Source organism: Necator americanus, chromosome III (assembly GCF_031761385.1).
Source record: "Necator americanus strain Aroian chromosome III, whole genome shotgun sequence".
Taxonomy (NCBI): Eukaryota; Metazoa; Nematoda; class Chromadorea; order Rhabditida; family Ancylostomatidae; genus Necator; species Necator americanus.
In genome coordinates, this window is record NC_087373.1 from 39,286,949 (window position 1) to 39,313,241 (window position 26,293).

The 26,293-nt window shown below is 38.5% G+C and overlaps 5 protein-coding genes across 7 annotated transcripts; 3 read left to right on the forward strand and 2 right to left on the reverse strand.

Annotated features, from left to right (window-relative positions):
- Positions 1 to 1,109: 1,109 nt before the first annotated feature.
- On the forward strand, positions 1,110 to 5,973 carry RB195_012358 (uncharacterized protein; the record flags this gene model as incomplete). Of its 2 annotated transcripts, XM_064194175.1 has the most annotated exons (9): positions 1,110 to 1,148; positions 1,593 to 1,649; positions 2,653 to 2,700; positions 2,804 to 2,857; positions 3,813 to 3,872; positions 4,903 to 4,956; positions 5,305 to 5,346; positions 5,431 to 5,541; positions 5,607 to 5,693. In XM_064194175.1, 9 exons carry the CDS (start codon positions 1,110 to 1,112, stop codon positions 5,691 to 5,693), a joined length of 552 nt encoding a protein of 183 aa, XP_064051758.1. The 2 variants fall into 2 exon arrangements, with proteins under 2 accessions (XP_064051758.1, XP_064051757.1); XM_064194174.1 differs by having other exon boundaries at positions 5,431 to 5,973.
- A 1,072-nt stretch (positions 5,974 to 7,045) lies between these two features.
- Positions 7,046 to 12,657, reverse strand: RB195_012359 (uncharacterized protein; the record flags this gene model as incomplete). Its single annotated transcript, XM_064194176.1, has 19 exons — positions 7,046 to 7,214; positions 7,499 to 7,557; positions 7,619 to 7,708; positions 7,872 to 8,020; positions 8,118 to 8,320; positions 8,389 to 8,510; positions 9,239 to 9,344; positions 9,672 to 9,818; positions 9,891 to 10,034; positions 10,096 to 10,193; positions 10,247 to 10,388; positions 10,593 to 10,709; positions 10,794 to 10,963; positions 11,044 to 11,228; positions 11,658 to 11,775; positions 11,828 to 11,899; positions 12,116 to 12,216; positions 12,402 to 12,506; positions 12,555 to 12,657. The coding sequence occupies 19 exons, from the start codon at positions 12,655 to 12,657 to the stop codon at positions 7,046 to 7,048; spliced, it is 2,400 nt and encodes a 799-aa protein (XP_064051759.1).
- Positions 12,658 to 13,229: 572 nt separating this feature from the next.
- Positions 13,230 to 16,803, forward strand: RB195_012360 (uncharacterized protein; the record flags this gene model as incomplete). The annotated part of the gene is made up of 11 exons (XM_064194177.1): positions 13,230 to 13,306; positions 13,665 to 13,821; positions 13,886 to 13,957; positions 14,162 to 14,261; positions 14,630 to 14,753; positions 15,074 to 15,188; positions 15,560 to 15,803; positions 15,855 to 16,003; positions 16,072 to 16,168; positions 16,441 to 16,541; positions 16,690 to 16,803. 11 exons carry the CDS (start codon positions 13,230 to 13,232, stop codon positions 16,801 to 16,803), a joined length of 1,350 nt encoding a protein of 449 aa, XP_064051760.1.
- A 192-nt stretch (positions 16,804 to 16,995) lies between these two features.
- Positions 16,996 to 17,372, forward strand: RB195_012361 (uncharacterized protein; the record flags this gene model as incomplete). Its single annotated transcript, XM_064194178.1, has 2 exons — positions 16,996 to 17,184; positions 17,253 to 17,372. The coding sequence occupies 2 exons, from the start codon at positions 16,996 to 16,998 to the stop codon at positions 17,370 to 17,372; spliced, it is 309 nt and encodes a 102-aa protein (XP_064051761.1).
- Positions 17,373 to 19,303: 1,931 nt separating this feature from the next.
- RB195_012362 (uncharacterized protein) lies at positions 19,304 to 23,500 on the reverse strand (the record flags this gene model as incomplete). Of its 2 annotated transcripts, none has more annotated exons than XM_064194179.1 (10): positions 19,304 to 19,485; positions 19,814 to 19,947; positions 20,018 to 20,178; positions 20,297 to 20,404; positions 20,472 to 20,600; positions 21,642 to 21,790; positions 21,850 to 21,979; positions 22,172 to 22,294; positions 22,391 to 22,563; positions 23,356 to 23,500. In XM_064194179.1, the coding sequence occupies 10 exons, from the start codon at positions 23,498 to 23,500 to the stop codon at positions 19,304 to 19,306; spliced, it is 1,434 nt and encodes a 477-aa protein (XP_064051762.1). The 2 variants fall into 2 exon arrangements, with proteins under 2 accessions (XP_064051762.1, XP_064051763.1); XM_064194180.1 differs by having other exon boundaries at positions 22,070 to 22,294.
- Positions 23,501 to 26,293: the final 2,793 nt, after the last annotated feature.

Genomic DNA, 26,293 nt, shown 5'->3' on the forward strand with positions numbered 1-26,293 from the left:
GGTGTATACAAAAAAAAGAAAAAAAAAACTCTGAAAGTATAAAACCTGTACGCCAATGTTTGATCTGTATCGCTGTGTTTCTATGCTCATTTCAAAGAAAATTAGTAGGTTGGAAGAAAGTGAGAAGAACCTTCAGGAAGAGAAAGTCGAATGAAGTTTCAAAATATTGACAAACAGCTACGAAACAATTACCGACTTATGTTTAGTAGTAAATTTCCCTCTTTCCGAAGAAATCACTATCAATTCACTATTACTAGTACTACATCATACTAGTTACTATGTCATGCACTATTTTATATGTCGTTACTGTAAGAACATGGATTATAAGTGAACACAGAACAATCCTTGGTTAAGGATGTTAGGTTTGTTTTTTTTTCTTATTGATTGTTCCGTGCGTTCTAAACCCCAGTTGAGGGTTAAGAAAAGGCACAAACTTGTAAAACTTCCAGACTTTTAGACTTATTTCTATAAGGATATGGGGAATCTGGCTACTGTTCATCGTTGTAGTACGATGAAGGATCTCTTGGATACAGTAGCTTCGGAGCCGCATTGCATTTGTTCTGAACAATATAAGTAGCGGTATCCTTAAAAATATCACCATTTCTGACTGATTTTAATTCTGCACAGGTTCAAAATCCAATTTTTGAATTCAATTTGAAGAGAATATAAAGAACAAACCACAACGGCACAACTATTTGATGACCCGAGCGAACCGCAACTGCGTCAACTGCGACGCGAAGCGTTAACCGCCCTGGCTTTATTTGTTTGTTTTGGGTGCATTTCCCCCTGTGTTTTTTCACCGAAATGACTCCTCAGCTGTTCCCAGCCTTGAGATCCATGTGCTCTCTGTTCTGTTCTGCATTCCGGAGCTTCGCTAGCCGGTCTGGAAGCGTAATGGTGGTTGCGGTCAACATTTTCCGATAGCCGCACGCTTGCGTCGCGGTCACGACGCGTACCGCTATGTGGTTTCAGTGCTCGTGCTCGTCCCTGTCATCATTCTCCACGTAGTTTTCTTTCCAGACTTTCTCAGAGATAGGACCTGGCCATTTATTCGTATCCATCCATATGTTGTAGAGCGGAATTCTTAGGAGTATTTTTACTAGATTTAGATGGAACTTCCTGGACCGTCGTCATCGTCAAGTAATTTTGTGAGTTCGGCCAAGATTTGACACTATAGCATTATCATATGTATGCATTCTCCGACATAGTTAACTGAACTCAACAAAAATAAAAGATTAGACGATAATCAGAAGACAAGACGACATTATTTGTTTGCTTCTGGTCATTCCGTAAAGAAGTTACTAGGAATTAATGACGTTCCATAGTAGGAACTAGAGATCCTGTCTTCGTCTAACCTACTTATCCACAAATATTAGAGGAGTCCCACAAAACAAAGTGCCAAATTCACATGCATCCAAAAAAAGCTTAGTATTAGTTGATTATGTATGAATAGACCGCGGTCACGTCCAAACTCGCCTGATACGGTATATTTCTCCTGCAAAAACCTACTTTCAACCAATATTGTGGGCATATTTTCAACAAACTTCTTGCATTTCTTGTCTTCAAGCTTCAATCACTACTTTAATATTTAGTCCGCGATCGCTCGACGTCTTCTTCTCACTCGGCGAAATAATGAATGCCCAGAAACGGTAAGTTTTTTCTTCGTGACTTCGAATTCACTATATTTGGATTTTTGGACCAATTCAAGAGAGGGTTACCCATGTTCGTCCGTACCAATCTCGTAGACGAACCAACAATTATCTAACTTAGTGTTGCATTCGATTAGCGTATCTTTGAATAGAAGTTTACAGAGGGGTACTGTATCGTTCAACGCAGTTTACAAAACATAGGTAGACGTCGTTAAGTATAACATATATTTTACGCGCGAAGCTATTCTGTAAAGTACAGATTAAGTCACTGTAAACGAGTAATCTAAGCGAATTTTAAGAAGACAATAGTAAAATAATACAATCATGAAAAGAGTAGTAATAAAAAAAAACCATGAAGTGGAAAAAAGTACTTATCGCATGGTTTTGCACTTATATTCTGCGAGATAATTAGTAAGCATGGCGCCGTAGACTTCAGTAGGTGTTGCTGTTTGTACAGTCCTTACTAGGTCTAGTTTGTGTCATTAGCTGCATCAGTACCTTTGCAATCCACTTGATACGGCTGAGCAGTTCTGTCATACTGTATCCCGGTATTATCTCACAGATTCCTATTGAAATTCTAACGAAGGCGACGGCTTCAAAATATTACCTTTAATTAGAAGTGTTGATAGTTTTGCCTCTTGCCTTATATGGATTATAGACAAGTTGCAATGTCAATCCATAAGTCGATACTGGGAAGGTCACGCCCCTTTCGCAGCTCGTACAGAACAGTTAACTGTGAGTTAATTTCCAGATGGAAAAAGAACGCTTCACCCGCGCCGCCGTGGTGAACAGATTTTTAGGATAATAAATTCCCTAGGTTTTATAGTGTGTGGCAAATTGTATAGAAATCGTTCATCAGTGGGACTTGATTCGACCATGAGTAAATATGTTTGGCTGTGGGACAGCTCATGGATGTTTCCTCTTCTAAAGTAAAAAAAAAAAATTCCAGAGGAGGAGGTGAGGAGATTGTCGAATATTTCGGATACTTATTTTATTGTTGCAGCCTGTTCTCCTCCTACCTGTTTCTGGAACAAAATTACCGGTTCAAAACGTAAGTATTTCGCTGAACTTCAAGTTCATTGACGTTGTTCTCTTTGTGTTTAAAAACATGGAGATGCGCAATGTAGTTCTTGTCATTCGTTTTCTGTTTTCAGACTACTGTTTCCTTACCACAACTAGTTGAGGACAGCAAACCACCAACTCAAGAGGCAAGTTCTTTGCGAATTTATAAACTTCATCGCTTAGTTGTAGATCATGACAAACAATCGACGAACTTACTGTCTAATCCACTGAGTTCCCCCTCCCTACATTTTCCTCGAGCAATTATGAAACCTCACCAAAGAAACCTGTTCAAGGATGAGTATGTACAATCCTTATTCATTCAGATCCATGCACATTTTTCCCCTCAACTCTTTTCTTCAAAACTAGGAGAGAGTTAATAATTTTTTGACTTCTATAATCAAATCATCCGAGCTGTATTCGCCCATTTCTTTCTCAAAGGACGTCGTTTCAATTTCAGGAGAAATGAGCGAAACTGCACTACTTTTCGGACACATTCTCTCGTTTTCAAAATGTGGGGTTTTCGTTTGGAAGTGGTTATTTTCTAGTCCCATTTTTCTGAGTAATTTTCACTTTTTGACATCATTTGTTATGATTAACTCTTTCCAACATCTCGCCTTTCCGCTATCGTTTGCGCTCACTTCTGTGCCCACACTTTCTTGTTGTGCGTACAGACAGGCATATTTCTGCTGTGATATCGTAGATTATAAATACTTGAATATTCCAGACGTCACCATTTTGCTTAATCTCATTATTTATTCCAGCATCAATTGATAAAATGGACAATCCGGCGTAGTATAGTCTGTAATTGTTTTTTGCCCTCGTAGTTCTTTGCTCTGTCTCCATGCTGTCGAAGAAAAATCCCAGTATGCAGAAATTAGGCTACAAAAGCCTCTGCGAATCTGTGTTCGTGAAGGACCCCTCTCAAATAATAAATGATAGGTTGTTTGCTGTAACAACGAAAACATAACAACAAAAGTAATAAGAAACAAAAACAAAAGTAGCTAAATCCATATGAATTAACCGTTATTCGTATGTGTGAAAGAACCTCAGAAAATCACTGCATCATTTTTAGAGTTACAATTTTAACTGAGTGTATTTTAGCCGAACCGTAGTTTACCAGAAGAGGTTCAAGATGTAAAACCATCAGTGGACGACATTGAAGTGAGTGGCGTTGGTTTTCGTCTGTTTTTATAACGAAAGGTCTTAGTAGATTAGAAAATGGATAAACAATATCCATTTTCTAATCTACTAAGACCTTTCGTTACTTAATGTTGCAATCATAATGGACTTGGTATCGAACGTGTTGTAACGAGCATCAATTAAGACACTGTCTCGTCTCATTCAAACATTCCTTTTTTTTCTCTAGTTTTAGATGGTATTCCGTATAATGCTAAATAGATGGGATTACTTAGGCGAAGTAAAGTTCTTTTTTACTAGTTCACTCTCATGTCTTTCTTCTTTTGTGCCTTCTAAGATTTTACTAGTATAGATTGGATTTCTGTGCCGCAAAAATACGACAGAAATCTAGTTCCTATAAACTTTAAGGAAGTCTTTGTGGAAGAACCATGCGTCAACGAAAGAAACTATTGAACTTAGTCGTAATTCTAGGGAAAACTGTTCGCTAGAATTACGATTACGCGCATAATCCAACTAGAAAATGACCAAAAATCCAAACCCATTTATAAGATATGAGGGATGCGCTATACGCAAAACAAACTACCAAAACAATGGAACGGGACTTTCGTAAGACTACGTAATCCCTTTCGTGCATCATTATGTGAAAAGGGAAGAAAAGTTAGGCACAGAAACGAAAAAAGTCTACTCTGTCTCCGACTGTAGAACACAGGTCGGATACAATTTTTTTAAATCGAGGTATAAGCTTGTAGATGTTTTTATTTCGGAACGGAGGTTGTAGTTAGTAAGAAAACGATGAGAGGGAGTACTCTGTGATCACATTTTCATTTCTTCCGTTGTCAGGATTATAACGTTGTGGTAACGTCGTTTTTTGTAGAAAGAAGAACAAATTACTCAATTCCCTCGAACTAATCTTCACCTTTTTTACCATCCTTCTCTGGAATGTATGGTTACTAGGAAACTATAAGGATTGAACCACTCCAGAAATATCCTGTAGATTTTGTCTCGCTACATTTTGATTTTCTTCACACTTTTTCAATTTAATGTGTTATTGCAGTACGAGTGGTCGGATTCGGAGTGCAGCAGCGAACTTGATGAGTTTATGGAGCAAGTAAGTTTTTTTTTTCCTAAAGTACTATCGATTTTGCAAATCGCGTGCACTTAAGATGAACAGTTGAAGTCAATTAAGGAAATTTGAATTAAGAATTAACTTGGTTAAGAATTTCCGAGAAACTCTCAAACATGTTTGACTGCAAATGTAATAAGGCTATTCGGAATCGACTGTGCTAATATCGTAACTACATCTGTCTACCTAATTTCACTGAATCTTGTCTTTTGACTGGAAATTTGGAGTTTTTTTCGTTCGTGCTTCCTTTAATGAATACATCCCACAATAAATGAATGGTGGTGCTCATTAACCAATCAGCTTACTTTCTTTTCTTATATCGTACTATTTAAGCTTGCACGTGCTCGAGAAAACCAGCCTATCGAATGTTACGCAGTGAGTACTTAATTTTTCTCCTCCTCTTCTAATATGAAGACAGGTACTTTTCTACTGTTTTGATGTTAATTTATTCCATTGTAGGGGATTTGCGGCCGCATCCACAGCTTACGAAAGGAAAGATTCATGGCTCTCCACGCTGGAAACGCTGATGTTCCAGTACTAGGAAGAAGATCCAAAATTGTGATCAGACGAGTGCGACAGTTCTTTGAGGAGTTCAAAAAAATCCTGGGAGACGAATGCGAAGGAACTATCTTTAGTTCGACAGTGGAGCTGACAGCTTGGGCATGTGGTATTACACCGGATACTGTGACGAGGATAGGAGTAAAAGAAGATTTTGTGCATGAACTCTTTCCTCGTACGAAGAAGAAGAAGACGTGCTTCAGTTTCGCAAAAGAGAAGGAAATAACGATAAAGAAATATGAGGATGAATGGGGTGAGGTCATTCGCGATTTTATTAGGCACAAAATGTCAAAGGATAAGGATATGACGTCCAATCGTCTACACGCGGAGCTTTGTCGTGAGTACAGTCATTTTCCAATTGCTAGAGGAACTTTGTACACCTTTTTGAATGCAATGGGCGTTAAGTTTCATAGAGTGAATGGAAGACGCATGATGAGTATTTAAATGTATCCTTGTAGTGTTTTATTATTGTATATGAAGTCCTCTTTATGAATCGTGTCTAAAATATTAAAAAAAAGATTTAAGAGAAAAACCATGATGATAGGATGAAGTTAACTTTTTGTACGTCTTATCTAGAGATTTCACTGTATACAGTTCATGGCCTTGTTCCTGATTTGAGTACCAAATAACTTATCTCAATGAATGTCTGATTGACGGCTTTGAAAAGATTCATTTGCATGTTGTGACAGGGATCATTACGACAATTTTTCGCTGAAAATGAGGAAGGTTTTTATAATGGGTACTACAAATAGTGCGTAATGGTTTTTATTTGGCCTTAATGAAGCTTATGAATGAGCTCCAAAGAATAGTGGATGAGTCATATGCTGAAAACAATTTTTAAAGTAGTATACTGTTACGAAATGAAGTAATAGTTTATTTGAAGAAAAATGACATCAAATAACTTCAAAATTAGGAAGATGTCTACGCTACTAGGTACAAAACAGGAAAAAAAAACTACAAAACCCGCCAAAGAGTAGTCATGACATAGATAGGGAATGCATGTTGTAATAAATAGGGATACATTCTTATACAACATTTCATCTCAGCAAATCATTGATGAAATTAATTGCTATCTAGTGTTTTCCACCGTATTCAATTAAATCTCCACATGGTTTTAGGTTACGTACGGTAGTACTGACAAAAGCAGTATTTGGGACTAGAGTTCCGTTGTTCCAACAAAAGACTGCGTATGCTTCACAAGAAATGTCAATCAATCAGCATTTTTTGTACGGCTTAGAGATAATCACGTATCGCACCGTGATTACTGGCTGCACCAGTAAAAACTAGTTTTGATAGGAAAAGCGAATATCTTATGTGAGTATTTCATCCAAAGCGTGAAATGCTACTGTTAGGGTGAAGCAGAATCTCAATATTTTTGGTGTTACGAACAAACAACGATCAATACGGGACTATTTCAGCTGCTCCGCTGATGTTATGAAAAAAGATTTGGTGGCAGCGAGATCGTTTGACACAATGAAGAATTTACTTGGAATGCGAAGATGACAAGAACGAATTATTAGAAATTTCTCTTCACTAGTTTTTCAAGCCTTTTCATACTGGTTGTTTCGGCCAATCCGTCCGCTGCCATCGATACGACAGCATTCAGTGCTTGTGTGGCTGACAATGAGTTCCCCACTCCTACCGGGACTGTGGGCGTTGCGTCTGCCGCGGCTCCAAACTTCAGCCTTTAATAAAATAGGATGAAGTTAGTTCGTGATAGAGTGATGGTAAACAAGAAACTGATTGTTGTGGCCGACAGTTGGTAGAAGCTTTATTCACTCAGAGTTACGAGACAGTGAAAGCCCCCTTATTGTCTACCCAGTTTCTAGGATATCTAGCGAGATCCGCTAACGAGTGACGCAGAAATTTGAAAGGCCAAACTCGAACCGTCAATCAGGCGGTGTGCGCCATTACATACCAACACTGTTTGTATCTAAGGCTATGAGAGAAGTGTTGAATAATAGCCCACCTATATGCCTGAAGAATAGCCGTCTGCTCCACTTTCTTGACTCCGCGCATGTCCAAAACCTAAGAACGAGTAGGAATTCTTAATTGTCAAGACTAGGAATAGTGAAAATATAGCTAGTACCTTCTGTAGCTCTGACGTATTTGACTCAGGTAGCAGAGTAGAATAGTGTTCTACGAAATCTTCAGGAGTTTCCATGTTCGACATAACCACCTGCAAAAATAGTGCTGACGGAACAGCGGACCAAAATTTACTGACTTGAGAATGACATGACTTGAGAAAATTAATTTCTTTGCAGAAGTAGATATAGCATGACAGTTGAAAAAAAAACGGAAGAGAATTTAAATGAAAGGAACTAGTATCCAATATTGTTCACCTTAAGGATCATCTCAGCTTTGTTCAGCGCTGCGCTGACACCGTTCACATATGCAGTAGGCGGTTTTGCGGCGATAGCACTATCTATCGATGGCATTTGAAGCAGGAACGATTTCAACGAGTGAGTATCCAAAAGGAGTTGTTCAGCGCCTGGATTGATAATGGAATGACGTAAATTTACTTGAACAACTGCATCAGAAACTATAAAACAGCTGTTGTGAAAAGTTGGACAAAATTAACTATTCACCGTGCGTGCTTATCGGCTTGCATCTGAATAGTGCTCCAACAAACTTATGCGATAATTGAGTGGCTAACTTCAGGCACAGGTGTGCAAAATACTTTCGTCTATCTGATAGTAGATCGCGTAGTCGTGGTACTGCTGCTCTAAGATGCGATCTGATCGCACCAACAAATGGCGACTCGTCACCGACGCCGTCCACAGCTGACCAGCTGTAAATAACACCTTCAACTTTAATTAACTGCAGCACTAGCAACAAAAATACTAAGTAGGCACTCACGTAATTTTGGCGATAGCTTGCAAAGCTGCATCGCATGCTCCCTCGAGATCCTGCACTAATACAGCCAAAGCTTGGTTCGTTATGGTGTAAAAGGTTTCCATCTCTTGGCTGAGATCTACACCCTGAAGGATGGTTGCGAAAAATCTGTACTTCAAGAGTGGGAAAGAAGTTCTTCCGAGCATTATCATACTAAATAACGGCGTGCTTGATCTCTGTGTATAAGTTTGTATCTCTTCGTATAACGATATTACTTCATGGGGTAGGGTGGAAAGAAAAAAGAAACACTCAGGACTTATTCCTCAACCTACAAGTTTGGTGATGATGAGCATATCTGTTCTACGTTGACGCAACTCAAAAAGAATAAGAAGAAAGTTTTGCTCCACACTTCGTGTGTTTCCAAATTTTAGTGATATCAAGGAATAGAGAAATGCATTCATTCTGGATAACTGAATGAATTTTTTTAAAATAGTAATACTGACCTTTTTAGTAGGGATACTGAAAGAGAATTTATCAGTACAAGCATTTCTGAAGAAAAGAAAATAATGTAGTTTATAACAACAAAAGTTTTGATTCTGCTGCAAGAATCCATAGAAACTGCTCTGTATTTTAAACTTACAGCATGAGAAGCTGGTGCCGCATATCGCAGAGATCAACGTAACCTGTGCGTTCAGATTAGCATGAAATGATCTCTGAGCAAAATGTTTTCTAAGTAGACAATATGTCGCACCGCTATTTTGGATCTGATAACTTTGAAAACTAACTTTGTAGGAAAATATGAGCAAAGTCTTAAAATCGCAATGTTAATGCGCCCATGTAGATGGATCTCTGATGAACTGTGGTTCTAACTTACGGGTAGTCGTTGAGCAAGCTTCTCCTGCAATTGTAACGTCGTTTCAGCGCACCAGTCTGCTGTTGCCAATATGCAGCATGTTAGAAATTGTTGATCAGGAGTTAGCCTAAAGAACTATGATGTATGGGTACTCGAAATTACATCTGATGTGACAGGCAACTGGTTTGGAAGTAAGAAATTTGGGAAAAATGAAACAATGTTGGATTGATGCAGTGTATGAAGTAGTTGGAACGATTTTTAAACGCAAAATTTTAGACGAAAATAGAAACCGTATAACCACCACATGTTATAAAAACTCATCATAGAAGAATGCTCATTTGAAAGGATTGTACATTTCAAATTCAATATTTTGTGTTCTAATACGAAAAATAACGAGAAATTAAAACAAAAAAACAAGCCAGAAGAAAATCACAAAAATTCAAGCCACGCACACCTCAGCACAGTTGTGTCTTCCCTGATGAGATTGAACAAATTAGCTGTACTACTGCTGCTTTGTTGTCCATGAGCGGTAGGTAAGAAAGCTGTCAAGCAACCGTGAGCGTAGTTACGAAGGCAAACTCGTACTACTCCTACCACATCACTAGAAGCAATAAAAACTGTATATTCCATCAAAAAGAAGATTATGAGCAGAAAATTCGAGAAAAAAGCTTACTTCAGCAACGCATCCGGTTCACTGCTGAGCTTACTACACTCGGTGATCACCTTTTTTAACAGCAAGAACATATCAGCTGATGAGGAAAAAGGCACTGCATGAGTGGAGCATTCACGTGATGGGACCTCAGTAGTATTTCCCGACCTGCTATTGAAGAAAAGTTATCCCAAGGTTAAGAACAAAAGTGTAGGGAAGCAAATGTCACCTTATCTTTATCGCACAACTCTCTAAGAACTCATTAAGTGTTTTCTCCTGAGCACTTATAAAAACATCCAAGAATGAGTCGAAGACGCTCCAAATTGCCTTAAAATGAGTGTCTGTTCATATATTCTAATACTCATGGCTCAAACGCACACCTTATCAAAATTGAATTCAGCTTTAGGCGGAAATCTCTTCGTGAGAAGAGCCTCGAACATTCTCGTGTGTTGGATGGCATGACCCAGCAGTCGAAAATCTAGATCAGGGCGACGTCTGGTTAACATGCGGTAAAGTACATCCCTAAATTTTCACGTGCTTCACGAAAAAAAACCGAAAATACAGAACTTCAGAACTTAAGATTTAAAAAAAAAGTTAGAAAGAAAAAGACTAGGTGGGTGGTGGGAAAACAACATTAAAATGGGTCTCCCCAACTCCTGATGAATTCTCCTTTTCTTTTTGTGCTCAGAATTTGTCAGAAATCACAAGAAAAAAGTTCAAACAAACCTGGTGACATTGCAGAATTCCTTTGTCATCAAGCGTCCCATGTCCCAATCAGGAGGAAACACTTTTGCTAGGCCGGTCCTCTCGAAATCCGTTAGTTTGCGAACGTACCACTTATATCTGAAATTACAGCTAGGATTCCAAATCTACGTCAGCTCAAACCCCTAAAACATTTTCAAATCCCATTCGTCCCGAAACACAAACCTTTCCTCGATCTTATCCAGCCATGCGCCCTCCTCATTTTCGGCATAAAGAACGGTGTACTCGGCTAGTTGTTGGTCTATGAACCATTTACAGAAATTAGCTTTCACAGTGCCTTCAAGGGCAGCTGCAACTCGACACATATCTGTCACCCTTTCGCTTAGTTGGCCTGCCTAAAAAGGAAAAAAAAGAAAGTCGATTCAGGAGGAAAGAGGGAAGAGAGGACGGAAATATGAAAAGAAACAAGCCTCACCTGGAAAACTGCTTTCATGTCACCAGCTAGTTGTATGGTGAGAGACTGCTTGAGCTTATTCAGCCTATTTGTAATCTTAGCCATTTGTTCAACTTCTTGAAAGTCGTCGAACAATTGCAGTACATTCAAAATGGCTGGCAGCTGGCGAGCTATGGAGGCGTAATCCCGTTGTTCTACCCATACAGCTGAAGCAGATCACAGGACTCTATAGGAAGCCAAAAAGATTGATCTGTGAGCCACAGTCGGGTCAAAAGTTGAAGCCTAGTGCTATCGCGTAAGTGGTTGCGCTCGAAGTGCCGCGATGGGACTCTTACCCATCTCTACAGTTCTGTTGAAGCCTGAGGTTGCACTCAAAGTGGCCAGTAGAACGTTTCGACATTGTTACAGTTCGATTGGAGCTGGATGGGGTCCCGTCTCGAACGCTTCAACCGAACTGTAGAGATGAGTAAGGATCCCACCGCGACACTCCGATCGCAACCATTTACGCGATAGCACCAGGCTTCAACTTGTTCCGACCCGAATGTAGTGATTCTAGTTTCTCAAACAAAAAAAAGAATCCTTGCAACAAAAACAAGAGGGGTAAGTTGAATTTAAAAAAAAAAAATGAAGCGCACCCAAAGAGTCGACGCCCGTCAATAAGATATGCAAGTGATGAAGTGTCGTAATAGATGATGTCAGATTTCGTTTAGCAATGTCGAGCTGCTTGATATCTCTGGTCATTTCTCGAACAATCTAAACTTGTAAGGAATTTTGAGGAAACCTATATGAACAACGACTAGCTGACCTCATCGGATGATCTTGTCTTTCCGCGGATACTGTCGATGCGTTGTTCTAACTCAACCATAGCTCTTTGAGCCTGAAGAAGAGGAGAGAATAAGGTCCCTTCGAGATGATGAAAGTAATAGCATAATCATGTCTGGAAATACTTGTCGAACGAAGCCCAAAGTTTAAAAACAAAGCATTTTATCTAGTTATCTGGGAATTTCTCTTCATGTCAATGACTCGAAGAGAAAGACCTTGACGAATCCTCTGGACATATGTGCCGAATTTCCAAAAGGATGTCTAAAATAACCTCTTCTAAAGCAGCTTCTCCTTGTGCTCCAACTTCTTCGTGCGATTCCACCAGTGAAGCCAATTCCACGTCCAAATCATGAATTTCCGCTTCCACAGCAGCTGAAAAGTCACAAATGGGGATTTCAGGGATATGGCAGATAGAAAGAGGTGAACGAATGAGATATTCCCCCAAAGAGAAAGAGGTGAACGAATGAGATATTCCCCCAAAGAAAAGGTTTAGAAGCGCGACGTTTCTCCCGGAACACAATGTGGAGAAAAATAACTTGCAAATATTTACTACTAACCAATAACTGTGTCCAGTTGAGCTAATGACTGTTCCGTAGGAAAAAGTTCATTGATTTGAGCGGTGAGTTCTTGATCAGGACGGCAGAATTCAGTGTAGCACATATCTTAAGAAGAACAGGCATAGAAAAGGTAGGAAATTGAAGCGAGAACACCTTTGATTGCAGCTTCGGTTGCTTCACTGAGTTTCAATTCCTCGTCATGATTCCCATCCTCTAACTGATCCACTGCATTGCTTTTCACTGATGGCGCCGTCATGTCATGACAGATCTTCCAGTTAAACCTTTAAAGGCTGGAAAAAATCAAAATGAGTCTGTTTGCCAACTATGTTGTACATTCTGTACAGATCACAAGGAAACGTTTCACTAGGTCCAGTCCACGAATTAAGTCTCCTTATTTGGCAAGGAATTTCAATGAAGCCGATACTCATATCCCTTCAATTTCACAGAATTAAAATCCACAGCTATGGAGACATGGAGTGGTCGACGGCATGATTCTTACAGTACGTCATGACAAAAAACAATGTGAACGTCGTGCCTCCAACGTTGTTCAGCGACGTGTCGTCGGTTGAATTCCCTTTCGTTCCGCATTTCTCCGGCTCCGTGGTTGTTTTTGTTCTATTTTCTTGCAATTATTGTATTCGTTACTGCTCTTCTCATGACTTCTTCTGGAATCATCTGGAAGTTCGTTGGGTTTCTTTTCGAGTTTTGCACTTGGTATTACTATGTTCCAGACGACATTTCTTGTGGAGTTTTTCAAATCCTCGTGACTTTCTCGGTATCACGTGGTTGATATGTTGCTGTGTTTTAATTTTCTTCTTTATAGACGCTATGGGTAAACATGAACGAGGCACACCTAAAGATATTGCGAATAGGATCAAATCTAAAGGATTACAGAAATTGAAGTGGTAAATTTTGAAATTTTTCGAAGCTGTATTTACTAATTCTAATTTTATTTCTTTTTAGTTTTCTGTTCCAAATGTATATTGGAACTAACTTTCTTCTTTGGTGTAAAACCTTTCCGAATCTCTGAACATATGACGTTGCGTTTCTAGTTCCAACATTTGATGCTAGTCGGAGAAATCAAATTTGATGCAATAAATAAAATGTGAATTTGAGTAAGAAAATGAAATATAAATGAATTAGTTTATTAATTAGATGCAATGACTACCATGATATCAAGTGCTGTGAAAATTGATCTTCTGTTTCTTTTCTCCAATTTTAATTTTGCTTTTTGGTCTCGCATCCTTCGACTGCAAAGTTAAGGTACTGTCAAATGTGTCAGAAGCAGTGTCGCGATCAGAACGGTTTCAAATGTCATCTCACCTCAGAGTCACATCAACGTCAACTGCTTCTTGTTGCGGAAAATACTGGCTCGTTCCTCCGACAGTTCAGTAAAGATTTTGAGTCGAATTTCATGCTGGTAATCAATTGCCCTCATTATTCTCACGTGTTGGAATAGTGTTTAAGTTTTCCTGCGATCACAGATCTTGCGAACTTGTCATGGGACAAAGCGGGTGCGTGCAAATGAAGTTTATCAGGAGTACATTAAGGACAAAGTGAGTTTTGGTCGTATTTCTGTTCATAACTTTGTTTAATTAAATATACCTGCGTATATTTTTGAAACCTTTGCGTCTACTAAGACCAGGTTTATCGGTTTTTATGGCTCATTTACGCTCTTTACTGCAATATGTAGTAGTTAGCTTATTTTAATTGTTCACTGCAAAATTCAGCTCTCTGCGCTAAGTTGCTACGATTTTTAGGGTCATATTCACATGAACTCTACAATTTGGCATACTCTTACTGGTTTCGTGCAATATTTGGGAAACAGCGGAAAATGCAAGATTGACCACAACGAAAAAGGTCTGTTGTTTATATCATTCGATTTTTTTCTTGAACTTGTGGAATTCTTTGGTAATTGTAGTATATGCTTTCGACCTTGCTCATAATTTCCGAATTCTTAACTGCACATAACGTGATATTTTCGTTTTTGATTTTCTTTCGTTCACTCGTTTCACTGATCAACCTTTTGTGTTATCCAAGTTTACATGGTTTTGAACGATATATACTATACTTTTATTTTTGCATACATTTTCTGTAGGGCTCGAGGATTAAAAAAGTAAACCTTTTAGTTGACTGATTTCAGAATTAACTGCAACTTGAATTTTCTATGTGCTTTAATGGTAAATTTTGCGTTCGAAGTTGATTTTGTTACTTTTCTACTGGTATAGGGTGGTACATCCAATATATCGATCAAGAAGAAGTGCTTCGAAAAGCTGAGGAAGCGAAACGAGCAAAAGCAGAGAAAGATGACGAAGAGCGACAGCAAGAGATGATTCAAGCACAAGTTCGGAGGTATTTTCTCAGTGATTACAGAAGAAATAAACATTGTCCTCATTTTCTGACTCCACATTAGATAGACACATTAGAATCGATATTAGATATTAGAATCGGAGAATAACACGTTAGAGAAAACGATTTTGGTAGATATAATCAGATCAGAACGACCTGAAGTCTGGTGCAACTACTTAGGCGGTTGTATGCCACTTCGGGCGCATCCACTTAACGCAATTGCACTAGATTTTAGGTGATTTTGATCTGATTGTTTTACTGTAGTTAGCAGTCCTTAGCAGTGATTTATTTGTATCTAGAAATTAGTATTTCACATTGTTTAGAGCTCTGGAGCAACAAGGTGAGATAATGGAGCCGCAAGCTACTGAACTTGTACGCACTGATGAAAATGAAAAGATCACTCTAAATTTGAACCTGGACAAGAAGCCTACAGCAGAGGTAAGAAAGTAAGTCTAAGAATTTTCTGAAGTTATTGGTTTTATCTGTTAAGGATTAATTCTGTTTCGATTTTCTTTTAAATTAAGCACTTTTTTGTATTTCGAAAGATCTTGATTCATTCTAGCAAAACACAAAAACCATGAAATGGTTTGTGAGTTTATTGGGCTCGTTTGTTAGATTTCTTCGTAATTCTTCCTATTTGGTTAAATTGTTAGTTAATTTTCCCGGGAATGGTTGAATATTGAGCACCTCGAAATATTGTTATACAAGTTATCTTTTATACACTTTGCATTTGCACCTTTCCAAATTTTGTAGTTGAAAAATAATAGAAGAAAAGAAATATCCCGCTTAAAGTGTGACAATGATTTCAGGACCTCAAACGACCCATTCTATCTGGGGTGTCAGTTTTCGATCAAGTAAAAACCAAGAAGGAAGAACCTCAAAGTGATGAAGAAAGGTCGAGGTCAAGGAGGCGGAGCAGAAGCAGAGAACGAGATAGGTCCAGAGACAGGGAGTTTAGAAGGGAAAGAGAAAGAAACGGAAAAGACAGAGAAGTGAAGAAGGAGCGAAGTCGCAGTAGAAGCAGAGATAGATACAGGCAAGAAAGCAGTCCAAGTGAGTAGTTGATCTTCTATTTGAGGATTATTTCCGAAGAGAAAAATTTAGAGAGGAACAAGGACAAGCAAATGTCATCTCATAAGCGAGATGAGAAACCGAGGAAGTCGGCTTTGGATGAAATACGAGAGCAAGAAGAGCGGTTTAAAGAGAAGAAAAATCGCAAGGATTATTGGTTGCATGAGGGGATCGTTGTTAAAGTAAGAGTTGAATTGTTAGAGTATTATGTTTTGCCTTGTTTCAATAGGAAATTACTCATAAATTTAAGGTAATCACTAAGAAATTGGGAGATGATTATTACAAGTCGAAGGGAGTTGTCAAATCTCTTATCGATGAATACACGGCAAGTGTTGAGTTGGACGATGGTGAGCTGTTGACGAGTTTATGAATGAATGTAATGGTATATCTGCTATTTATTATTTTCTTGTTCTTATTTCATTATTTCCTTTTTTCATTATTTACCACATTTTCCCGTTTATGTCGTATTTGGACTTTTAAATTGACATAGATGATGTTTGGTTCTAGAATTATAGTATTCTATTGTATTTGTTCGTAATATGTATGTTTTTTTGACTCCTGAACTTAAATCCACGGTAGTTACCTAGTGCATTTGTCGTTAACTACTGTAGTATTTTAGGTACTCTTGTGAAACTGGATCAGACACACGTTGAAACAGTTATTCCTAGCGTGGGAAGGAAGATGAAAATTGTTAACGGTGCTTATAGAGGATCCGTAGGAGTAAGTAACATTTTTTTCTTTTTAAAAAATTATATGTTGGTGCTCTATATGGTTTTGTTCGAACTCTCTTCGTCCTCACTTAGTAAGTGAGGAGTAAAATAGTCCCTGATTTTCTATCTTATTATTTGCTACAATTTTTCTTTTTTAGAAACTAGAAAGCTTAGATCAAGACAATTTCTGCGTCAATATTCGTATTTCGGAAGGACCGCTGAGTGGAAGGAGTGTTCAAGTCCCATACGAAGATGCTAGTAAACTATCCTAGGACCTTGATCTCTCGTTGACTTGATCCGATGTTTTTTGTATATAGTAAATATTCTATGGCCATTTGTACATGTGTTTTATTCGTAGAAATTCGACGTTTACCGTGCTCACATATATTGCTGCTTTGTTTTAATTCGTTGTTGTTCTTCTCGCTTTTATTTAGATGTTACTTTTATTTGATTCAAATTACAGTATGTCCGTACAAGAGCAGGTCGTCAGAGGTAGCTTGAAGTTGAAGAAAGGTGATCTCTTCAAGAAGAAGAAAAAGAAAACAGTGGATCCAAAAATGATCGATTTAACCATAAAAAAGGACGAGAAGACGAGTACGGTAGGAAAAACAAAGGCAGAGATTGCGTTCGAGAAAAGACGGCAGGAAACTATGGTGAGTTTCACTTCCGTGGATAATATAGCTGTGCCATATATTGCCATGGTATTAGTAATTGTTTGTAGTTCGAACGGATGCAAAAAACGGCGGCTGTGAGTCACCGAGAACGAGTGGAGCAATTCAACAAGCAGATGAGCGAATTGACCGAGTTCAACGACATTCCGAAAGTTTCGTGGACCAAGTAGATTTGGTTTGGTTTTTTGGAGGGCTATTTTTTCTTGCTGAGTATTTATTTTTGTGTGCATGTACCTTTGGATTGGACATATTTTGTACAGGATGACTTTATGAAATCATCAGAATTGTTTCATTTTACACTACACACAGATTTGAATAAACCAAATTCGTGTTCATATATGTGTACATAGTACTATTCGTTCCACTTGTTTGCTCTATAGATTTTCACAGATAAAGTAACGTGGTATTTTATTCTTTCTTAGGAATATATTCGAGTCAACGACTGTTCTCCCAACATTTGGAATTGCTATGCTTAAATTTTTTGGTGTAAAACGAGAAGTATCCATGATAATTACCTGGCAGCAGCTGATCCGCTGACCCGAGCGGGGCTGGATGCGGCTAGACCAGCTGGAAAACTCCCAGCATCGTCCGAGACCGCTCAGACTCCGCCGTATTCACCAAATCGCTGTATGCGACGTTCAAATGGCTAAGAAAAGCAAAACATAGTCAATCGCAAAGGGGTGAAAGTAAATTGTGGCAGGCTCTACCTCAAAATCTTAAATAAAAGTGAAACATGAAATTTTTAGACTCTCTCTTTTTCAGGTTGTTGAATTAGTGTAATTTTGAGAAGGATCGTTAGTAGAAATTGTTCCAAATGACTTAAAAAAACTTTTCTCAAAGGTAAAGACTCTAGTTGGGCTGCCGTGGTTACAAAAAGATACCATTCAAGAAAGCTGCAGGTTCTAATTTCTATTGTCTCAAATATAAAATAATGAGTATAGATATGCGAAATGCGAAAAAAAAAAGAAATTGTTCCTTTTTAAGTCTTATACGTATGTAGAAATGGAGAAAAACGAAAACGAAGATTAAACACGAAAGGTGGCACAAATTGGATCCTCTTCTTCTCATAAAAATAAAATAATAATAATAAGTGAATGAATAAATAAAATCATAAGTCGTGTTCCAGAAAATAGTTCGACCGCGAAGAATAACTCCCTCCAGTAGTATCTCGAGATCAGCACCTGACTAAGATATGGCTGCAGCGATTTTCTGTTCGAGACCGGCGGCACCAGCAGATACCCGGTCATTTCATATCTTTTGACCTCCGGTGTGCTTAATGCCCAGTCATGATAAAAGTCATTTATCTGAACTCCTATAGCGAACGATAATGAATGTGGATACGAACATGATCCTTTTATTCTCATCATTGAAGGAAGATTCCGGGGTCATTGACAATAAAAGGGTATTTGAATCACCGGGGTGAATGCACTAGTGACAATCATATAAAATTAATTGTGTAATTGCGACCAACACGCATAAAAGACAAACAAATAGTCAGGTCTAAACGACGCGACCCGGTGCGGTGAAGCGCAGCGGTTAGGATCGAGTCAGGATCTCTTGCTACCATCGCTCGCTGATGCCGCACGCGATCGCGGTCCCACCTCGATTTCAACCGCGCCGCTTCGAGAGCAGTCGCTTATCCAACGGCACCGAGCTTCATTTAGTTTCGACCTTACTATAGTAAATGGATAATTCACACAATTCGTATGGCTAGGGATATTTTCAGGATTTTGCTCTAATCGCAAGAAGTTGCACGCAATAGATCAATTTGATCCAATTGATCCGCTATTCAATAGCTAATGCTGCGATGCCGATTCGCAAAGTTATGATGCACGAAAAATGTGGAGAAATCCATGAAAAGAAAAAAAACCAATGAAAACAGTTTGATCGAGAAAAATCATCGTTTACTAGCGTTAATTTATGCAATTTGTTTTACAAACTTAATCTAAATGTTTAATTTTTCCCAAAACTACTCTCTCGGACGTAGAAAAATATTGCGATCATCACTTTCACGATTATCATACACAAAAACTAAGCAGAACTAATAAATTAATAGAATATGTAGCACAATATAGAAATCTCATCAATACACAATCAATACCTATCGATCATCAGCTCGAATTGCACGTAAAAGTTCCATAAACGAGAAATAAATCCCGGAGATACAGATCGAACTTCCCAGCCCAATGATCATCTGATCGAATCGTCGATCACGATCTACCATCTTATCGCCTTTGATACGTAGATGAAAAAGAGCTGGCCAAATAAATGATAACATGGTGCCTGGAAGAGGAATGGCTTTTCCGGATCAGATACATTCAGCGGTAAAAAAAAACTTGGAAAATTGAGGGAAAAAAGGAAAAAAAAATGGGAAATTGGAACAGGAATTCAATCCTTCAATAACTTTAGGTACTGTGGGGACTTTCGAAATGTAGAAAATCCAAGGACAATGGGGGAATTAGAGGATTTCTCCTCTCTGTAAAAACTGAATGAAGACGATAATTTCATGCGATTAAGAAAATTTTCTTGAAGAAGAATTACAGTACTTAACACATGGGTTGGTAAATCAAAATGCACTTAGCTATTCATTTGGTACTAATTGATCATTTACCTGTAATATTCCCGATTAATCCCATAAGTTCGATGAGATACGGTACTGAAAGAGCGATGAATAGTGTGAATAGCAACAGGAGGATTCGTAAGAACAGGGCCCATTCCCGCAGTGAACCATCTGGACTGTAGCAACTGTAATGGACGGGAGTTAATCATCGTAAAAACGACATAAATAACCTGTGGACGTTTTCGGATACAGTACCCTGTGAATGGTGTCGTTTTAGTTCCCCTGAACAGGTTATCCTTAAGCAGTTGAACGGCAGCATAGAATGGTAGTGGATAGGACAGGAGAGCTTTAATCACTAGCACCAAATTTACGACCACTTTGAAGCTTTGGTTTGGTAACGAATTTGAAATTTCTGGCTGAAAAAACACGTTATTTACAAAAAAATACCTATAAGAGAAATTATTTAATGAATTTACGCCATAATTTGGAAAGATTTAAGTGATTTGATCGGAAGAAACAGAAAAAAAGCAAAACCTGTGTGAGTTCACCGAACGTAAGATATCCACAAAGTCCAAAAATCGCCTTGAATAGCGCGGCGGCGACATGTGACCACTTTAACATCCACTTAAATTCCTTCGGCTCCTGAAGAGATGTTATTGATCGGGAAGCTTCTTCTGCTGAATGCACAATTAATCAATATATATGTAACCTTCATATTCCCCTCCAAACTTGGCAGAAAGATATGAGAAGTATAACCGAACACAACCACTCCGATCATAGTGGGCAGGGTGTAAATATCCAGACCGAAAGTTACGGATGAGAACGACCATGAACGGATCTGGAACGGACCGAACATCGATTGGCTGAGTTATTTTTTCAAACTGATATTTTCCAAAATCAATAAGAATTTTGCAGGAATTCATGGATTTGGGTAAGGAGGCCTGTGAAGCGGATCAACCTTAGCAGAGATGGTCACAGGATCAAGGGTAGGCAGAGGCAACCAAACAATAATTGCAATTAACTTAATTAAATAAATTAATGAAATAATAACACATGATGACAGAAATTTTTGGACAGCGGTAAAAGGGAAGAAACGAAGAAGTGGACAGCGTTTTCCTCTGTATACTCGCATCGAAGATTTCCCAAGAAACGCGCAGCTCCTCCCGTAGATCCGAGAATTTCTGGGAATAGCAGCATTTATAGCCAACAGTGTCTAGGATGTCTACAAAAAAAAAACCAGAAAAATAACGCTCGCGTCCTCATAATGTGAGAATTCTGGTGCTAGAGCAATAGAATGTTTTGCTGACCTGTGTGTAACTTCCTTAAAGGCAACGTCCGTGAAAATTTCCTCCCAACAGTTTACCAGAAGATTCTATTGATCTGGCATGTTACATCCCCTCATTTTGTGATGACGTAAGAAGAATTTTTTTTTCGACCCGGTTTTCTTTGACGTCGTTGAGACGGATGGCACCGAGTACTGCTGATGTCTCAAGTTCCGGGATTTATTGAAGGAATTAGTCCTCTTCACTTACTTATGAACCATGTCCCAGCCCCTACCTAACGGAGAAATTTGAAAATTTTGGCGAACGTTGTTTGTAACGAGAGAAAAAGGAAAAAATATAATTGAGGACACGGACTCAAAGGTCCGCTTAAGGAATGAATGACTACCCGTCTGCTTGAGAATAAATGGAGAGAAAATTTCTGGAAGAAATCTTAAACTATAAAACAGGAATTAACTAATGTAAAGATAAATGGAACTGTGGTGTTAGAGCAAGCACAGAGAAACATTGAAATTGTCCATGCGGACAGAACAGCAAAGACAAACGACTTCGGTAAAATGTACAACAATCGATAACCATGAAAACCGTTGGGAAATCACCTCTGATAAACAGTAGATCATCATGATAGCATTTACCACCAAATGAGAGATCGCGTTAGCGAAAGAAAGTTGTGAAACCATCACGAGGGAATCCAGGAACGCACAGGAGAGCAACACCGCCGAAACAATCATCATCCATGCTGGTTTATCTGCAAAAACACGCACTGTAACCGTAGCGGTTACAGTATCAGATGAAATCGAACGGTACCTATGCTTGGAAAACAACTTTGCAGAAGATCTGCAGCGAGCACCAGGTAAATAATACATGTTGAGAGTAATTCGGTCAGTTGCGCCGCTAACACCCATTTACCGAATCCTGGACGATAGAATTCGGCTACCTGGAAGCGTTTGGTACTGTAATGGTTACGATCGGACTAAAACAACCCGAGGAACAACGGCGCAGTTGCAGCCGGGGCCTTGGTTAGTACCATTGATCGCTGCAGTTCGGTCCCACCACGATCGCAACCGCTTACGCAGCTGCACCGTGCTTCATTGAGCCGTTTGACTCGGTTCGGTACGCAATTACGTACCTCGCGGTAACTGAATCGAACTTTCTTGTCTTTTTCGTACAAACACTCGATAAGCAGCACTCCAGTCCAGTAACATATATAGGCCACGCCCATCATCGCCGCCACCGACCACCATCCACCGACCTAAAAGGACATTTCACTGTGGCTAAGCCTTCGTGACGAATTCGGATCCTAGACGGATGAGCGGATGACGTCATCGCAGCTTTCCAAATCGCTCACCTTCACTGCTATCGGTAGACCAACGATAAACATCCCCTGAATCGCGTTCGTCACATTCCAGGCCGCTTGTAGCGCCGTGATTGGCTCGCCGCCAGCATGTGGGTCCTCGTCGACGACCTCGTGAATCTCAGTCGGTGGTGAGTCTTCGCCTTCTGGACCTTCTTCGACGGTACCTGGGAGGAGGAGCATCAGTGAGTTACGGAAATTAGTAAAGGGAGGAGAATCAGTAGGAAACGGAAAAAGGATTTTTTTTTCTGGCCATCCCTATCATTTTTTTAAGGAAAAAACACAGACCATGAACACAGTTTAGAGATTATTCTTACCCTTCCAGAGAGATTATTTCTCTCTGGAAAACGAAAGAGAAAGGGAAAAACAAAAAAGAAGAACTAGAAAAACGTTCGAATAGGATTCCATCAACCGCTTGACTGTCTAGAGAATCGAACAGTTCTACCGTATTCTGTTCTAATCGAAAATATAGTCGGATTAAAGCGACATGAAGCCTGGTGCTGCCTTGCTGTAAGAGGCGACGGTGGGACCCTACTCATCTTTGCAGTCCGATTGCCGGCGGCGAAGGTCCCACCTCGATCGCGGCCGCTTACGCAACTGCTTCAAGCTGCTTTAATTTGACTATACCTAGAGTAGCTGCAGGATCGCAAAAAAAAAAAAACGCTTTATGGCAAATTCTGGATTAATTTTTATTTCCTTGAAAAGAAAAATTAGACTAAAATTAGACTTAAAAACCTGAAGCAGGACAAAAACCGATACCATACGGGGAAATTTTTGCTCACGAGCTCGATTCGATTTTTTGCCCTTACTTATTTATCATTATTGTTATAATATTTATATTGTTTTTTACTATTATTATTAATATTATTGTTATGTATTTATGTCATTATTGATGTCGTTATGTCATTATGTTTATGTCACTATTTGTATTATTTATTTGAATCAGATGAACGATATACCGTAATTTGGCTGTCGTTGTGTCATTTTTTCACGGCGCATTTCGTAGGATTCAACTTCCGGCGGTTCCTGATTCCAGTAATCCATTGAGGCGGTGAAAACATGCTTATTGCTCCAATCTTGTAAAGTTTGTAGTCGTTGCGTCATGGCTGGAAATTTGTAGGAAAAGAAAAAAAAGAGGGATAAAAATGTTTGGAGGAAGGAAAGAACAATGGAGGGAGGGGAGGAGGAGAGGAAAATCCCCTGGAAATTCTGTGTGTGTACTCGCATGCCGAGCACAAGACATTTGCATGCGCACTGATGGTCCTCGTTATTGTTCTCATCGAAGAGAAACATCTCGGATGTTCGGTTGGAAAAAATGACAAAAGCGAAAATATCGATTGGTTGTTTGTTGTTTGTTTTTATTTCTGGATTTGTGGATGTGTCAGAAAATGAGTTCGTGAAGAGGATTTGATGCTTAATTGGAGAAAAAAAAATCGTTCTTAAGCGAATAAGGCTATTTGCATGTAATTTCCCCTCAGCGTCCTCAGTGGGTGGCGGTATTTTCTGTAGATCACATGAGGTGGAGGACTATTTTAATAAAATTAATAAAATATTTGAGGGAAATAGACGTAGTGGATCTTAATTTATTGTTGAATAAGTTTGCTCTTATTTATTTCCTATTTATTTTGGATATTTGTTTATTTATTAAACTTATTTTGTCCTAAAATGCGCTACAATTGCGACTTCTAATTCGAGAAAAATAAGAATCTATCAGTTCATCATTAAATCCAATCAAAATCACTTCGAATATTTTCAGGATGTGAATTGTAGTCTGAAAAGGAAAGAATTGAAATGAAATGAAAAAAATTACGCGAAAACTTCAAAGAGGAAAGGAAAAATTTCTTGGATCTGGAGGAAAAATTCGTTACTAAATGACAAGGAAAAAATAGAATGGGCTGGTTTCGAGACTTCAATTAGATTCATTCATGAGAATCCATAATTAGCAGAGTTGTAAAAGAAAAAAACACCCAGAAATATTGTTGTAAATGGATTATGAATAGAATTTTTGTAGGAAAATATATTCAATTTAGCATCCAGAATTCGTAGAATTAAATAATTAATGACTGGAAATCTCCCAACGAATAGAAAGTGCTATCAAATAGAGAATTTCGAAGAAGTTTTGTCGAAAATTTTGAATGAAGCGTGAAAGTTTTGGAGTTTGAATGAAATAAAAAAAAATGAGATGGAATTATAGGAGGAGTTAAATAAAAATAAAGACAGATCCATGGATAGAAATTGATCAATTGGTCATTCATGAACTAATAACACTTTTATATTACCTTATTATTTTTACATAGGACATATTTTCGAAAAATTTTAATTACATTATTAAATATTACATATATTATACTACATATTGCATCAATGATAAGTTGGTGAAAGAAAAAAAAAGAAAAAAAAACAACCTGCGTATAATTTGTGTTCGTATGTACACTTATGTGTATGTAACATTTAATTAATTTATTTATGGAATTAGATGGAAAGGAAAATCCTCACGTTTTTGGATTTCCTTAAGAAACAGCAAAAATTTCCTATTGTAGCAGATTTTTAAGTACTATTATAGAGTTCAACGTGAGAAGAAATACCGTAATTGCTGAGTGATCAAAAAATTTGAGGTGGACGATTAAGCGAGGAGTAAAAGTGAGATGAAAATAATAAAAAAATAAAAATAAATAAAAATAAACAATAAGTAACAATACATACACAATAAATAATAAGATCGATAGGGAATTAACCGCTGTTCGCATCTGTCTGATCCCCTAATTATGTCTGTTGCTGAAGAAAAAAAAAAGGAGAAAATGAGGATAAAGAAAGTAACACAGAGATGAGGAATAGGACAAAACGATGACTAGATTTGATGCGAATAAGTGAAAAAAATTTTTCTCCAGCTTTCTAGGCCGGGGATTTGCTTTTTTTCACAATTAATTCCTTAATTTCTCTGGACTCTTCTGGATACCTCTAGCAAAATTTTCAGTATTTGATATAACGGAAGGAATTTTCCTTTGGAATGAAATGTAGGTAATTTTATCCACTCTTCGCTCCCTCAGAACTTTCAGGAAGCCGAGGATTCATAAAATCTGGGAGTTGCATCCAAAAGAGAAGTGTTATTAGCGGAAATGAGCCGATCCAGGACCCATGGGCGTCGAACTCAGAGACGAGGGACGAGCTCTCCCCCGCTCTCTCAACGGATACACCCTACGGCGATGATGTGGTGGCGCAATAATAGGCGGGTCCCACTCGGCTCTCCGAAGGGATTAAAATGAGTCTTTGGAGAGGCTCGTCCGAATGAGGATTACCATCGAAACAAAGCGTTTTGCATGAATATTGCGCTATGAGGGCTGAGCATGTCCTCAAACCCCTTAGAAAAACAACGCAGAAAAGTCGCCGATCGATTTCCCCGCTCGGATTTCTGGATACTTCTAATCAATAGTGCGTTCCCTTGCAGGTTGTAGCTATTTATCTTTATCTTATATTATATATTTTTCGTTTATAAATATCTATATTTATCTTTATATATTTATCTTTTATCGTAGTTATTAAAAAAACTAGAAAAAGAAGAAAGTTGATTTCTATGAAGCAAATTTCCAACGGAAATCGCGCCCAATTCCCCTCAATTTCCAAGTTTTGTGGAAATGGATGTAATAAAGCTCTTAATGGAAGTCCGGAAGAAAAGATGAAGTCAAACTCATCCAAAAACCATAAGTCCTTCTCAGTTAAGCTCCGCCCAGAGCAAAACCCTTTGCGATCCCCCAAAGTATTAAAATTATATCAATTTGCAATTTTTACAGTACTGCTCAAAAAACCGCACAACTCGTACACTGATTCAAAAAATGGCACAAAACTCGTACACAGAACTGTGCATTGGGATTTGTATACGTTCAAATCCAGGTTCAAAGT